General features: G+C 47.3%; 1 protein-coding gene across 6 annotated transcripts in view; it reads left to right on the forward strand.

Moving 5' to 3' along the window:
- ZNF800 (zinc finger protein 800) overlaps positions 1-15,648 on the forward strand; it is an 80,377-nt gene that overhangs the window by 22,370 nt on the left and 42,359 nt on the right. For 2 of the 6 annotated variants that reach the window (XM_088457642.1, XM_088457646.1), the window contains exons 2-3: positions 1,470-1,567; positions 1,706-1,817. In XM_088457642.1, coding sequence (XP_088313768.1) covers positions 1,517-1,567; positions 1,706-1,817 — 163 coding nt within the window. In that variant the 5' untranslated portion in view covers positions 1,470-1,516. The remainder of the gene's footprint in view (positions 1-1,469; positions 1,568-1,705; positions 1,818-15,648) is intronic. The other 4 variants (XM_088457643.1, XM_088457647.1, XM_088457644.1 and 1 more) reach the window with 3 other exon arrangements.

Genomic DNA, 15,648 nt, shown 5'->3' on the forward strand with positions numbered 1-15,648 from the left:
TTGATTGACAGCACGCCCCCTTTGGTAGGCGTGCCGGGGGCGTGCCTCCCTGACGGGGGCGTTCCCACGGGAACGCCTCCCGTCAGAAGCCGGCCCACTGACATCACTAGTGATGTCAGTGGGAGTGATTTTGGCTCTGATAGCCAAAATCACTCCGGAGCTTGCGGTTGAAAACCTCAACCGCAGGCTCTGGCTCGCAGTTTCGATGGTCGCGATGGTCACGACCATCGCGGCCATCAAACTGCACGCTCGTATAGGCTGTGGGTGGTGACCCACAGCTATACAAGCGTCCAGGAGGACGCTCCATTTTTATGGAGGGCGGCCCTCAGTCAGAGCGTGCGCTCTGCTCAGAGCTTACAGCTCTGAATGAGGGCCTTTGTTTCCAACCATCCAATTAGTTGATTGGTTTGAATGAAAATCTGGTAATGTATGGGAGTAAATGATGATCAGCAATTTGCTCCTAAATGCCAGAAAACAGATGAAATTGGTCGATCAGACAAGTTTGTTAAATGTTTGATCTAAACAATTTGTTCAAACAACAGTTTTTGTCCATTTTCCGGAGTTTGGGAGCAAATTGCTGATAGTCATTTACTTTCATACCTCACCAGATTTTTATTCCAGCCAATCAACTAGTTGGATGGTTGGACAGAAAATCTTTACGTGTGTATGCAGCTTAACGCCTACAATTTATTATACACTGTATAATTATCTTACACAGACGGCTCATAGGTTAGTGGCTATGAGCCATCTCATCTTCACTTTATTTAGTTTTCCATGTTCTAGGGAAAGAACAGCATGCAGTTAACGAGTTTGTCCTCAGCCTTGCATCAATACAGTTGTCAGATCATTGGCTGACCTGGAAGTTAAGATGAGGGCATTGTGCACTTTGTTATGTGTTGTGCCTGAATGGCTGATGCATCTGTGCAGTGGGCTCTCCATGTGTATACAGTTAGTCTGACTGCAGCTGGAAGACAATGATGGCTTATCTTCACTAATATGAATGGCAAGAACTTAATTCTGTCTAATTTGCACTACTTCTGGTAATCCTTATTCTAACTCATGACTTTGTGTTATAAAATTGTGAGAGACATACAGACAAGCAAGCAGAAAATTTAAATTGCTTTCCAATCGGTACATAAGCGTATACAGCAGGATGAATACACCCTATTCTATTGGTCTCTTTCATGCTGCATATTTCACTGCTGTGTGCACAGTGTACATTGCACATCCTGGGGACAATAGTTACCTTGCTGGAGATATTCCCTGACAGTATATTTGTGGTGCTTTCCACTTGGAACTCACTGCAAATATTCCACTTGTAAAGACAAACAATAAAGGTGTGAAATGAATACCGGATCTCTAGACATTTGTATTTGACAATAGTTTCAACAGAATCCATTGGAGCATCTCTTGGCAATAGTTCACTCCTGTTTCTTGGTGACTACATAAAATATACTTTTCTCTTACAGTCTGTCGCAGCAAGTTTAGTAATTCTGCCTTTGCCTTAAATTAAACCATGGAAAAAAATTATATTACACCTCGGAAGACACACTATTTGCGCAATAAGGTATTCTCCAAGTTTATCTTTGTTTAACTGCATCCTTGCATGTAACTTCAAAACGCATGTGTGTTTGAGTTATATACTTGTTGTGTTGGTAAAATATGAAATGGACATTTGTCAATTTTAGTATTTTAATTCTTTCAGCAGAGCAAACATGAAGTGGACACAGAAGAAACTATCTTGCCCACACAAAAAATGTCAGTAAGGGACAAGTATTGTCAGACTGACCGTCCTCACCATGGCTCCTGTGATTCAGGTATACCTGGCTATGTGTGTGCTGACTTATTTATTTGTAGATGTTTTAGAAGTTTTGTGTTTTAAAAGAGCATCTTCACACCTCCCAGTTTTCAGTATAATTGAAAAGGTATGTGTGTTGTGTTTTTATTTTCCGTGTCATATATATGGCTCATGAAATAAGTCTTTGGCAGCTTCACCATCTTTTCAATATGGAAATTGTGCTACATTAAGAAGTTGAGCCAGCACTTATGCCACTATTTATTAATAATATTATAGTGTGCTTATGTTCATTGCATCATTTTGTTAGCCTCAGAACCTTTCTGAGGATAACAAAATGGCATTTGGATAAAATTGTGGCCATGTAAGTAATTTGAGCTGAATAAATCTGTTCCTGCTGTTAAACTGTATAGCTGGATCCTGATATACATACAAACAGGTGTCTGATTCTCTTAATGTGGTGGTCTGTGTTAGCATTGCCATTTAGACCAGGGGTCCATTTGTGTGGAGTTTGCGTGTTCTCAACATATTTGCATGGGTTTCTTCCGACCGCCTTAAAAAACTGCTAGTTAAAAATTATTTAATGTAGATTGCAAACGTGACTGGGACTGATATGACTGTTTAACCATTCTCTGTAATTTACGATGTGATTTGCTGGCTCTGTATAAAAATCAATAAGCAATAAATGTCAAATGGTCATGAATACTTTGTACATTTCCTGCAATGGCTACTGACACTATCAATATTCTGTGCCATCTAGTGAGTACAGAACTAAATAAATTATAGCGAACACCAACACACTAAGGGCCATATTCAGTTAGAGGCGAAAACTCCGATATCGTCATTTTTAACATTTTCACTTATCCCTATATTCAATTTCAAAGACTTTTCACAGATGCAAAAAGACTTTATTAAAAAACGGAGATAAGTTTTCTCCACTGAATAGGTGGCGAAAAAAAAGTGCAGAATTAGGGTTTTGGGGTGCAGGCTTAAAGAAAAAGTACCCTGCACCCCTTGGTGTGTCCCCTAATAGTTAACTGTGTAAATTTTTTTTTTTTTAAATTCTAGGACACCCCCAAAAAAGTGGTTTAATTTTGGGGGTGAAAAATAAAAAGTTGGGGGACAAACTTAAAAATTAGCTAAATTGACTCACGGGGGGTCACCAAGTATGTGGCAGGTGTTTTCTAGAATGCGGGTGGTTGCGGCAGGTGGATTTTTGAAGAATTTTTAAAAATAACTTTAGGGACTTCAAAATATGCTTGCACCCATTTTCATGTACCCCAAATTTGATGGGACTAGTTATTTTTTCAAAAAAATAAATCTAAATGCTATTCTTCACCACTTCTTCTAAGACTCATTTATGCTCCTGCCGCAGCTGTTTAAAAACACCAGTTACTGTCAGCAGGCCAAATCGGGTGTACCCATAGTGATCCCTCATGTCAGACCATCTTTTGGGGGGTGACAGGCTGATTTCTCCAAAAGTGACAGGACTTTTCGATACTTACCTTTTCGCCGGGTCTCGTTGTCGCTGATTCTTAATTGAGAACGGGGATAAGTGGGCTTGCTATACTACTTTATCCCCTGCTAAAACGGCGATGATGTCAAAGTCCGACCTCGGATTTTTCACTTCAAATTGAATATGGTCCGTAACATTGATTTAAAGAACTCCTAGAATGTATGTAGTCGTCATGGCTGTGTACGTTACTGGTGACCGCTAAGGCTGTTCCAGACCTCCGTATAAAGCATTCTTATAGTCCATACACAGCCGTATGTTGGTGCCTGGAGACGCAGAAGTTTTTTTTTTAATGTGATATGATTAATACCTTGTGATTGGAATTGCGTCTCTGCATAAATCAGGGTTAGGTAGCTAGGGGTATATTTACTAACGTGTGGGTTAATAGAACTATAACAACCTACAGTATCAGATTCTACTTATTTATCTTACACCTTCTAGAACAGGGGTGGGCAATAAGCGGCCCTCCAGCTGTTGTTGAACTACAGATTCCAGCATGCATTGCAACAGTTTTAGCATGGCAAAATAGCAAAACTGTGGCAGGGCATGTTGGTATGTGTAGTTCTACAAATGCTGGGGGCCCGCTTATTGCCCACCCCTATTTTAGAAGATAATAGCTAGAATCTGGTTGGTTGCTATGGGCAACAGCTCCACTTCTAAAAACCCGCACTTTAGTAAATATACCCCCAGTGTGCTAACGAGTCATTTACTAGTAGAAGTCATTTCTGTTAATATGACTTTCAACTCTTTTTCAGGTGCAGGTTTTCTTACCCTATTCTGAGTCCATTTTTAAACATTAGAGCTGGTCACATTTCAAAATCAGTATTACTGTTATTTTTAATGCGGTAACCACACAAATTATGCTTTTTTTTTTTCTGAAGAAGACTTGATATTTTAAGAAAATACCACTAGTCTTCTTGCTCATTTTAGAAAATATATAAATATAATCTCCGGTGCTTAGATGGATGTGTGGACTCTAGATAACAGTCTAGAGTGCCCTGCTTAATAGGTGAATAAATAGACAGTATGATACTCAACACAGGGGGAGCTACAGATTTGCCCAGTTACATTGCGCCTGATTGCACCACAAATGTGCGCACGCATTGCGCCATGCGATTCCCCGTACCTGCATATGCTCCGGTGTGCTATGGCGCGCACTACGATCACACCATGCATTTCTATTGAGGTGCGGGTGCGATCGCAGTGCGTGTATTTTGTAGTGCAGAGGGTTAATGTCTAGTGTGATCACCAGACATTATCTTTTATATGAGCACACTATATGAAAGAGAGCACTCCCGTTTCCAGACAAGAATGCCTCCATCTTTCTAGGTTATCAAGCCTCTCTCCCCACCATTTTTCTAAACTTATTTTTTTCTTTTTAAAAATAGTGCTGCTGAAGCAAATGCGCGCACCGGCTAGATTTCCCCATTCGGCGCCAACAGCTGCAAGGAGTCCACACTGGTTGCTGGACCTGTGAAGACAACATAATTTTCGGGAGGGGGCACGCTATATGCGCACTGTGGGTGCGTATGTGAGGACGAGCCCCATTCATCCTCCACAGCGAATGGGTTTAAAAATCCTTCTGGTCCTTAAATTTGTTTGACTGGCTCTTGAATTGTACATTATTTTATCCTGCCATGCCATAAATGATGTGGATAGTTTATGCGCAATACTTTGCATGATCTTAATATATACCATAGCCCACTGACATTCCTTCAGGCTGATAGGATTATATGATGTCTCCAGGTACTAGTTGGTGGGGTATACATTCGGGAAGCCGGCGGACGTAATGCCGACCGCTGGCTTCCCGACTGCTTAATCCCGGCGAGGGTTAAATGACAGGCGTCTAAATGTAGACGCCTGTCATTTTACCTACGCTGGGAGACCGGCACCCGGCATCACGATCGAAGGGATGCCGGGCGCGGACAGATGCTGTGGGGGGGGGGGGGGTGGAGGTTAGGTTTTGGGCTCCTGGGGGGACTTGGGGTTAGGCACCCCCCGCGGGAGGTTAGGGTCAGGCTAGGGGAAGGGGGGGTTAGGGTTGGGCACCCCTGGGGGACTTTGGTTTAGGCACTTAGAGGGGGGATTTGGGTTAGGCACGGGGGGGAGGGGGTCAGGGTTAGGCACCCTAAAGGAGGGTTAGGGGATAGAATTAGGTTAGTTTATACTTACCTTCAGGACGATCGGGATTTCCTCCTCTGTCGGGCTGCCGGGATTTGAACCATGTGGCCGGCGGTATATCATACCGAATCTGTTGGTGGTTGGTATGCACTTACCACTCTGGTCTTATTTTTGGAGAGGGGTTGCTATTAACTCCGATACATAGAGAGATGTTACTCCAATGCTCAATTCAATGCAATGGACAAGATGTGCACTTCCAAAATGGCACATTGCATCCATCCACATCACTAGAAGTGCGCTAGGAAACCCATGTTGGCAGGGATACTGTAACTTTCCCATATGCATCTAGCAGAGCATTGCAACAGTGGTCCATACCACATACCTGGAAAATCCCCCCCTCAAAAGTGTCTGTATGTTGCTGCTACCAATTTTCTATCCTATCGATGTACATCTTCGATCTAATCTTGAGTTAGACAAGAGTGTGTGGTTTCTGCTTCTATTGATGTCTCTACCTGTTTCAACCCTTCACTCTTATTTCTCTTCATCGCTTTCCTTGTGTGTTTTCCACGGCACACATTTTAGCGGTTTTCACTGTTTGGCGCTAGTGTCCTGACTGATAAATTGCAAGGATACTCATGGCTAGATATTATTAATCTGACTAGCTGTAAGTAAGCTGTTTGGCGAACAGAATAATTTACTGTTCTCTAAACTGTCTGACAATATTGCTTACATTCAACAGGCTATGTACCCCTGCCTCTCCTTTTCCACTGATCGCTTGAGTGTCTATAGTTTGTTGCAGTTTTGTAATTGAGTTCTTCTTTGTGGGCTGTATAATAAAATGTGCATATGTTAAATGATAGCTGTGGAGAAAATGGGATATGACATGGTCTAAACAGCGCATATTTCCAAATTTTTTTCCCCAATATTTTCATCATGGCCTTCACTGCTTGGCTGTAGCTCATCCTTAACTAAACTGCTGTAGAGTGAATCCTTGTTCAACCTTTTGAAAATGTTGAATTTGTCATTTTATTTCATATTCTCTCCTTAAATAAAGAAGAACTTCAAAATATCCGTGTATTATTATCAGTATTATAATGATCTCCAAGTATACATCCAGACACTAAATTAAGGGTGGACAATAATACAGGATACATTAATTGTCAACTTGCTTTATTCTATCAAACATACAAATGTAAGAGTTTTCTTCCTTAGAGTTTTGTTTTTTAAGCTGTTACGTTTTGTTTGAGAAATAGTTACCATGATCGGTTTGAGTGTGCTTGTTAAAGAGGAAATGACTACTGTTAAACTGTTTTCATGTACAGGTGATTTCCTGTTCAGTTTCTGTAATAATAGTAATCGAAATACAAAAATCCATTTCTAAAAGCAATTTTCATTGAGAGTCCGTAAATTGGAGGTAGAGATCCACAACATTGTGGCAAAACTTCATAAAGTGAGCTCTTGGCTCCAATATGGCACTTTGCTGCTTGGGGCTTCCTGAAGGCAGCGTACTTCCTAAGTTCATTCAAACTCAGGAGGCACAATTGCAGGATCGTCCATTTGCCGACTCGTCCGACTCAGGGGTTCTGTGTGGCGTATCCGCTTATCGATCATGCAGCCTTCTCTGATCTACAAGGGATTCAGAGGAAGACTCCCATCGGCACCATAGAGCTCCAGTGCCCACGGACTGGAGCCGAGTGGCTTCAGAAAGGAGTCCCTGGTCCACTGGACCACCAATGTAAGTGACATGTTATGTTTTGATATAAATAGATTTTAAATTCTATATAAATTTTTAAATAAAATATTATAAATACATACTTAACACTTCAGTACAAGCTTTGCCATACACCACTTTTAGAATACATTTATTTCTGTGATTAGTGTCAGTCATTAACCCCTAACTCAGTGCTTCACACCTTCAGCCCTCAGAGACCCTAACAGTGCATGTGTTAAAGATATCCTATATGGTTCACATGTGTTCTCATTACTAACTGACACGTTTTAAAAGATCCACAGCAGGAGCTAATTATTTCAGTTGTGATAATGAGGAAATCTATAATACATGCCCTGTTAGGAGTCCCTGAGGACTGAGTTGGGAAACGCTGCCTTAAGATTTGGTTGTCCACCACATGGAGCTGTGTATCTGCTTGAGAGGACAGGCAGACCCCAGAGCAGATCACTTGGAGGTATTTCTGGCAGGGAGATATAAAGATTAAGAGGCAGATGCAGAGTTAAACGCAAGTTATCTGTAATTAAACATTGCATGCACAGATTAAAATGCGGGTTTTCACCTGAATTCTGAGTTGTACGCACTTATGCAGCCACCCCGCTCCTATACATATGTCTGGTTTCACAGCCTTCATCATTATCTGTGTGCACCAGTTCTATTGTTGGTGCAAGAGTTCATTTGAAAACAGACTGTCTTTGCATATGTACAACTCTTAAACTTTGCTATATTCTAATTATCAGCCAGAAATGTCACTTCAGCTGCAAGTGGAGATGCTACCTATTTGTATACGAATGAGTCACCAGTAGGTGTTGTGCGTCAGATCTGTCTGCAAAATTGACTTGTGTTCTTCTTTGCATTGGCACCTAATTATCCTACCTAGACTAATAGGGGTATTCAATATGGGAGCGAAAACTCAGTTTTTGCGTTAATATCGCACCTATGACGTCATTATCGCAGGTTTTAGTTTTACACTGTATTCAATTTCAAAGACTTTTCGCAGGTTCGAAAAGTCTTTGAAAAAAAACGGGGATAACTTTTCACCACTGAATAGGTGGTGAAAAAAAGTGCAGAATTGGGGTTTAGGGGTGCAGGCTTAAAAAAAAATAGCCTGCACCCTTCAGAATGACCCCTTAAAAAGATCTGTGTCCAAAAAAAAATAAATTGGGACACCCCAAAAAAAGCACTTTGAATTTTGGGTGCCAAAAAAAAAAATGTTGGGGAACAAAGTTAAAAAATAGCGAACTTGACTCTGGGGGGGTCCCTAAGTATGCTCCAGGTGTTTTTTTTCATTGAAGCTCCTTGCGGCAGGTGGGGTTTTTCATGATTTTTTCAAGTCTCTTTAGCAACTTTAAAATATGCTTACCCCCATTTCTACTTCAGGGTCCATAGGGTATCCACAGGATACCTTGGGGTATAGGTGTGACGTCAGTCGCAGGGCACCAAAGAGTTAAGCTTTCAGCCTCCCAGGATGCACTACGTCCCCCTCCTATACCCCGCCCCCGGGCCAAGGCACCTCAGTTTAGTTTGGTGCCCGGCCGGCGTCGGGTGCACCTGTCGGAGTGGGGGCTAGAAGAGCCCCTGAAGCTTTCTTCAGTGCAGCTGTGGCTGCACATCTGGATGTACAGCATGGACAGTCAGTCCTGACGTCCATGCTGTCTTCCCTACACCCCCACCGGTACCAGAACGCCGGTACCGATCCGGGGATGCTGGTGAGCATCTGGGGTCACAGCTAGCGGTGACCCCAGATGTTCCGGACCATGGCCGGATCCAAGGGGGACAAAGGTAAGCAGCGAGGTCCCGCGGTGGGTCCCCGCTGGTCACATGGTCCTAAGTCCCCAGGCAGGGGGCTCCCTGGGGACTGGCTGCAGCGTGGAGCCAGGTACTGAACCTGCGCTTTCCACTACCCCCTGGGACAGCGGACCGCAGCAGAGCGGTAGCGCTGCGGCGTCCCAGGGGTTAAATGCATGCCAGGGGAGCGCGCCTTCCCTGTCTCACAGCCGGCGCCTCCCCAGCTGCACACAGCCCTCTCTGCACTGTGCTGACTGGTCCTGTGTCAGCGCTCCTCCCCCAGGCCAGCTTCTCTCTGCTCCTCGGCGGCCATCTTCTCTGCAACGCATGGTGAACGCTGCTGGAAGCCTGGAAGGAAGCATCGTGGTCTGGGTCCCCCCGCATACCTCTCCTCCGCTGTGGCTCAGGTCTGTGTATGCAGCGCTGTGTCCTACCAGGCCCTGTGTCTGTGTAGTTGAGTGATCAGCGCTGTTAGTGCAGGAATTGTTATTTCTCTGCATTGTATGTGACTGTGCTAGCGCTGCTGCCTGTAACTTTATCTTCTCAAAACTGTCAGCTTTATTACTGTCCCTGTTCTTTCTGCTAAAGCCCTTGCAGTGCGGTGCTGCAGGGTGGTCTCTCGCCTATTTAATACTTAATTGGTGAGAGAGGTCACATACGTGGTGCCATCATGTCTGAAAGTGATTTTCCCCTCCGGCTACAGTGTACCACGTGCAAAGTACCGTTAGCGGAGGGGGAGGGTAGCGCGGAGGGCCTTTGCCGGCAGTGTTTGTCCATGGCGCGGCCTATTACGGTTACAGCACCGGTACAGGAGCCGCCCTGGGCTTGTTTCGCTCAGGCGTTAACAGCTTTAGTGGGCCAGTTAGCTCCGCAGCCCGCGTTTACTCCGATGGGTTTGTCCCAGCAGTCTGTGGTGTCGTCACCCATGCAGGGGTTCCCACGACAATTGGTGGTACCCCACAGTCTCCCTATTTCCCCGCTCCCGGGTTCTCAGGAGCCAGCGTGGGTTAACTCCCTGACGAGTTCTGTACAGCACTTGTCGGATGTGTTGCAAGGGGAGTCTGTGATGCGGCCTCATAAAAGGCCGGTGGCGTCTCTGTCCGCTCCTTATGAGGATGACGAAGGGACGTCTGATGATGGGGAGATTCTGGATCCTTACGATCAGGAACCTCTCCATACTAAGGACGCTGATGTTAAGTCCAAAGTATATATTCCTGGACTTATTCGGGCGGTCCGCACAGCCTTGGTGATTGAGGACGAAGTTCCCCCAGCGGCTAAATCTAAGAATGCCTTTTTCAAAGATGTGAAGGGCGATGCCACAGTCTTTCCTCTTTCGGGTCAGTTGGTGGACCATTTAGAGGAGGCGTGGAAACAACCTGGCAAAAGATACCAGCCGCAGAGACGCCTAGCGGTGGCTTATCCGTTCGCGGATAATTATTTTGCTAAGTGGGAATCCCCTCCACAGGTGGATTCTCACGTGACCCGTCTTGTCCGTAGTGCCACATTGCCGATGCCATCCATGTCCTCCCTTAAGGATGCTACGGACTGCAAGGTAGAAATCTGCCTGAAGTCCGCTTATTCCCTTGCAGGGGGGGCAGCACGGCCGGCTATGGCCATTTGCTGGGTTGCCAGAGCGATGGAGCGCTGGGCGGATTCATTAGAGGCTTCTTTTGAATCCGACTGTCCGGCCGAACAGGCGGAGTTGATTGGCAATCTCCGTGATTCGGCCACCTACATCAACGAGGCGGCTCTAGACATTAGTACTCTGGTGTCTAGAATTTCTTCAGCAGCGGTAGCTGCTCGTCGCACCTTGTGGCTGCGATCCTGGAAGGCGGACGCAGATTCCAAGAAAGGTCTGGAAGCATTGCCGTTTACCGGAGAAGTTCTCTTCGGTCCGGATCTGGATAAGATTGTGGCCACGCTGGCGGCAGCCAAATCTGCTTGTCTCCCGTCGGCCGCTGCTCCTTCTGGTTCTGGACCATCGTCCTTTCGGTCATCTAGGGCCCAGGGCAGGCCCAAACCACAGTCGTTTCCTCGACAGGCTGGCCCTAAGAAATCGGTCAAGCCCCGGAAACAGGCATGGAGTACCAGACGTCCGGCCCCCAAGCCAGATGACAAGCCTGCGGCCTGACGGTCCGGGCCTCCCTTTGGGGGATCCCAGGGTGGGAGGCCGCCTGCTGCAGTTCTCCCGGTGTTGGACGTTCACTACGACAGACACTTGGGTTCTGGAGGTGGTCTCCCACGGGTACGCCCTCTCCTTCCGGCACAGACCCCCGGCTCGATTCTTCACCAAGGGTCTACCATCAGACCGGAACAAGGCTACGGAACTGCGGAAGGTATTGCACACTATGCTCCAGGCTGGAGTTATAGTGCCTGTTCCATTCTCCCAGAGGGGCCAGGGTTTCTATTCAAATCTATTTTTGGTACAGAAACCCAATGGGTCATATCGTCCGATTCTCAACCTCAAAGCACTCAACAAGTCTTTGCGGGTCCCGAAGTTTCGGATGGAGACCCTACGGTCCATCATTCTGGCGCTGGAACCTGGGGACTACATGGTGTCATTGGACATACAGGACGCTTACCTGCATGTCCCTATTCTTTTGCGCCATCAAGAGTTCCTTCGGTTTGCAATCTGCAGCGACCACTTCCAGTTTCGGGCGTTACCTTTTGGCCTGGCAACAGCACCACGTGTTTTCACCAAGGTGATGGCGGTCATGGCGGCTTCTCTGCGGCTGCAAGGAGTCCGCATGTTGCCGTACTTGGACGACCTGTTATTGGTGGCAGGATCTCCAGAGCTCCTGTTACACCACTTGGACCTGACCATTGCACTGCTGCAACGGCACGGCTGGCTAATCAACTGGCAGAAGTCCACTCTAATCCCGTCTCGGAGGATTCTGCATCTTGGAGCCTTATTGGACTCGGGACAGCAAAGGATCTTCGTGATGGAGGACAAGATCTCTGCTTTACAGTCAAGGGTGCGCAGTTATCTGTACAGCCGCCGGGTGTCCTTACACTCGGCGATGAGGTTACTGGGCTCCATGGTGTCGGTGTTCGACATGGTGGAATACGCCCAGTTTCACTCCAGACCTCTGCAGCACCTGATCCTGTCCAAATGGAACGGGCTGCCTCAGTCTCTGAAGTTCCAGACGATTGTGCTCACCCCGGAGGTTCGCCTGTCCCTTTCGTGGTGGTTAAAGACGACCCACCTCAACAAGGGACGTCCGTTCTGGGTTCCAAATTGGGTCCTGTTGACAACGGACGCCAGTCTTCGGGGCTGGGGAGCAGTTTCGGGTCCACACTTGTTCCAGGGCAGGAGGACGCAGACAGAAGCGGAGCTTCCAATAAATATCTTGGAACTCCGTTCGGTCTTCAATGCAGGCACAGCGGTTTCTCCAGGGTCACCCGGTGCAGGTCCAGTCGGACAACGCTACCACCGTGGCCTACATAAACAGGCAAGGAGGAACTCGCAGTCGGGCGGCTCTCGTAGAGGTCTCTCGGATCCTGGTTTGGGCGGAGCGCAATCTTCCGGCCATATCAGCGGTCTTCATCCCGGGAGTGCTAAATTGGGAGGCGGACTTTCTAAGTCGCCAGGACGTTCATCCAGGGGAATGGTCCCTGCACCCGGACGTTTTTCAACTACTGGTGGACAGGTGGGGTCTTCCAGAAATCGACCTCATGGCGTCCCGGCACAACAACAAGTTGCCGGTGTACGGGTCTCGCACAAGAGACGAAGGGGCATCTCTGGTGGATACTCTGTCCGTCCGGTGGACGTTCCGGTTTGCATACCTGTTCCCTCCGGTCTCCCTTCTTCCACGGGTAATCCGGAAATTCAAACAGGAAGGAGGGACGCTCCTGTTGATAGCTCCCGCGTGGCCCAGATGGCACTGGTTCTCAGACCTTCAGGGTCTGTCCGTGGACAGTCCTCTGCGGTTGCCGCTACGACCGGACCTTCTGTCTCAGGGTCCTTGCCTTCACCCGGACCTGACTCGGCTGTCTTTGACGGCGTGGCTGTTGAGACGGCCATGCTGAGGTCCCGGGGGTTTTCCAGCTCTGTGGTGCGTACCATGTTACGAGCTCGGAAACCGTCTTCCGCGAGGATATACCATCGCGTGTGGCATACGTTCTTCCAGTGGTGTCGACCGAGAGGTTATGCACCGCGGGAGTTTCGTCTGTCTCGGATTCTCGCCTTCCTGCAAGCGGGACTAGATCATGGGCTTCGCCTTGCTTCTTTGAAGGTACAGGTTTCGGCCCTATCTGTCTGGTTTCACCGTAGGATTGCTACAATCCCGGATGTGCGCACCTTTATGCAAGGTGTTCTCCGTATTCAGCCGCCCTTTGTTCCACCTGTGGCGCCTTGGGATTTGGCTGTGGTCCTGAGGGCTCTCCAAGGACCGCCGTTTGAACCACTGGGCTCAGTGGATATTAAATGGCTAACAGCTAAGACTGTTTTCCTTCTGGCCATTGCTTCGGCCAGACGTGTTTCTGAGTTAGGGGCTCTTTCTTGTAGACCCCCTTTCTTGGTTTTTCATGGGAACAGGGCAGTGCTCCGCACTCGGCCCGAGTTTCTTCCCAAAGTTGTTTCCCAGTTTCATGTTAACGAGGAAATAGTTGTTCCGGCCTTTAACTCACCGGGTCTTTCCGTGGGTGAGGCCTCTTTGGATGTTGTGCGGGCCTTAAGGACTTATGTTGACCGCACTTCTTCGTTTAGGAAGTCGGACGCTTTGTTTGTCCTCTATGGCTTCCGTAAAAAGGGTTGGCCTGCTTCAAAGCAAACTTTGGCAGCCTGGATCCGTATGGCTATTTCTGAAGCTTATCTTCATGAAGGCCTACCGGTCCCTCCTTCTCTGAAGGCTCATTCCACTAGGTCTGTGGGTCCTTCGTGGGCAGCTCGACGTGGTGCCTCGGCAGTTCAGATCTGCAAGGCTGCTACGTGGTCTTCTGTCCATACCTACGTGAGGTATTACAGGTTTGACACCTTCGCCTCTCAGGATGCTTCCTTCGGGCGGCGGATTCTCCTTTCTGCACAGGAGCGTCCCCACCCTTAAAGGATACTGCTTTGGGACATCCCCAAGGTATCCTGTGGATACCCTATGGACACTGAAGTAGAAAATATGAGATATGGTAAGAACTTACCCTTGTTATCTCTATTTCTACGAAGTCCATAGGGTTCCACAGGACTCCCGCCCTGTCGCACCTGTGCTGCAGATGGGCTATGCTCTGGTCACCGGTTTTCCGTCTCCCTCTGGTGAGAATGTGATTCTTGTATGTGTCCAGATCTTTGTTCTCTCTCTTCCTTCTCCTCCTCCGGCCTATGGCTTGGTAACTAACTGAGGTGCCTTGGCCCGGGGGCGGGGTATAGGAGGGGGACCTAGTGCATCCTGGGAGGCTGAAAGCTTAACTCTTTGGTGCCCTGCGACTGACGTCACACCTATACCCCAAGGTATCCTGTGGAACCCTATGGACTTCGTAGAAATAGAGATAACAAGTGTAAGTTCTTACCATATCTCATATTTTTCAAGTACCCCAGATTTGCTGGGCATAGTTATTTTTCCCCCAAAAAAAATCTAAATGCTCTTCTGCACCACTTTCTTCAAAGTCGCATTTATACACTTGCCGTGGCTATTAGAAACCCCGACTTCCTTCAGGAGTTAAAAATGGGGGTACCCATAGCGATCCCCCATGTGTAGACATCTTTAGGGGGGTCCCTAGAATATTTTCCGAAAATTCCCGTTTTTGTTATCCTGTAAAAAAAAATTAGTCAAAATGTACAAAAAAAATGACATAAGGTCCCCCCCCCCTCCCCAAAAGCCAAACCAGCCCCAGGCTTGCCAGCCAGTGGTGGTTTCTGAAAATATGGGGAACAAAATGTGTAGGGTTCCACCGTATTTTAGAAACCAACCCAAGGCTGCAGGGACTAGTGCTGGTTTTAAATATAGGGGGCAAAAACGACGTGGGGTACCCCCTATATTTAAGACCAGCACCAGACCCAACCGACCGGGGTGTAATGCCACAGCCCGGAGACCCAATCACCGGGGCTCCAGGTCCAAAGCATTACACCCCAAGTCTGTCAGCGCAAGCCGGTGATCTCGGGGGAGTTGGGGACCCCCCAAAAAAGGGTCCCCCCTCTCCCGAGCACCACAGGTTTACGCTGAAGCCTGGGGCTTATCCCCATACCCCTGGAGCGGTGGGTATTGGGGTAATAGGGGGACCAAATAATGTAACACTATTGTACTTTACAGTGGAACTACGAGTGCCAGCATGCCTGCCATTTTGCACTTGTGGAACTACAAGTGCCAGCAGACATGCGGCACCTGTAATTTCACTGTAAAATAAATAGTTAAAAAAAGACAAAACACACACAAAGTGCCCAGTATAAGTTTATTACATACACCTACCCATTCACACATACTTACCTATACCAGAAATTTCTGTCCCCTTCTCCAGTAGATCCTTACAACTGCAAGGAAGATTTCATACTCGCCTACATCCATCGCTGGTCTCCATAGTAATCCATGGGATTTAAAAAAAAAAAAAAAAAAAAAAAAAGTTACCCGAGCCACGCAACATAGCTATCTGTATGTGTGTTGTCACACATACAGATAGCACCCGAATGCCCGCTATCGGCACTTCACGGGGCATTGCAGTCCCGTCAGCCAATCAGCGGCAGCGCTGACTGTAGAGCGCCCGCTGATTGGTTCCGGCAAC

The sequence above is a fragment of the Taudactylus pleione genome, unplaced genomic scaffold, assembly GCF_031769625.1.
Source record: "Taudactylus pleione unplaced genomic scaffold, aTauple2 ptg000041l, whole genome shotgun sequence".
Lineage (NCBI taxonomy): Eukaryota > Metazoa > Chordata > Amphibia > Anura > Myobatrachidae > Taudactylus > Taudactylus pleione.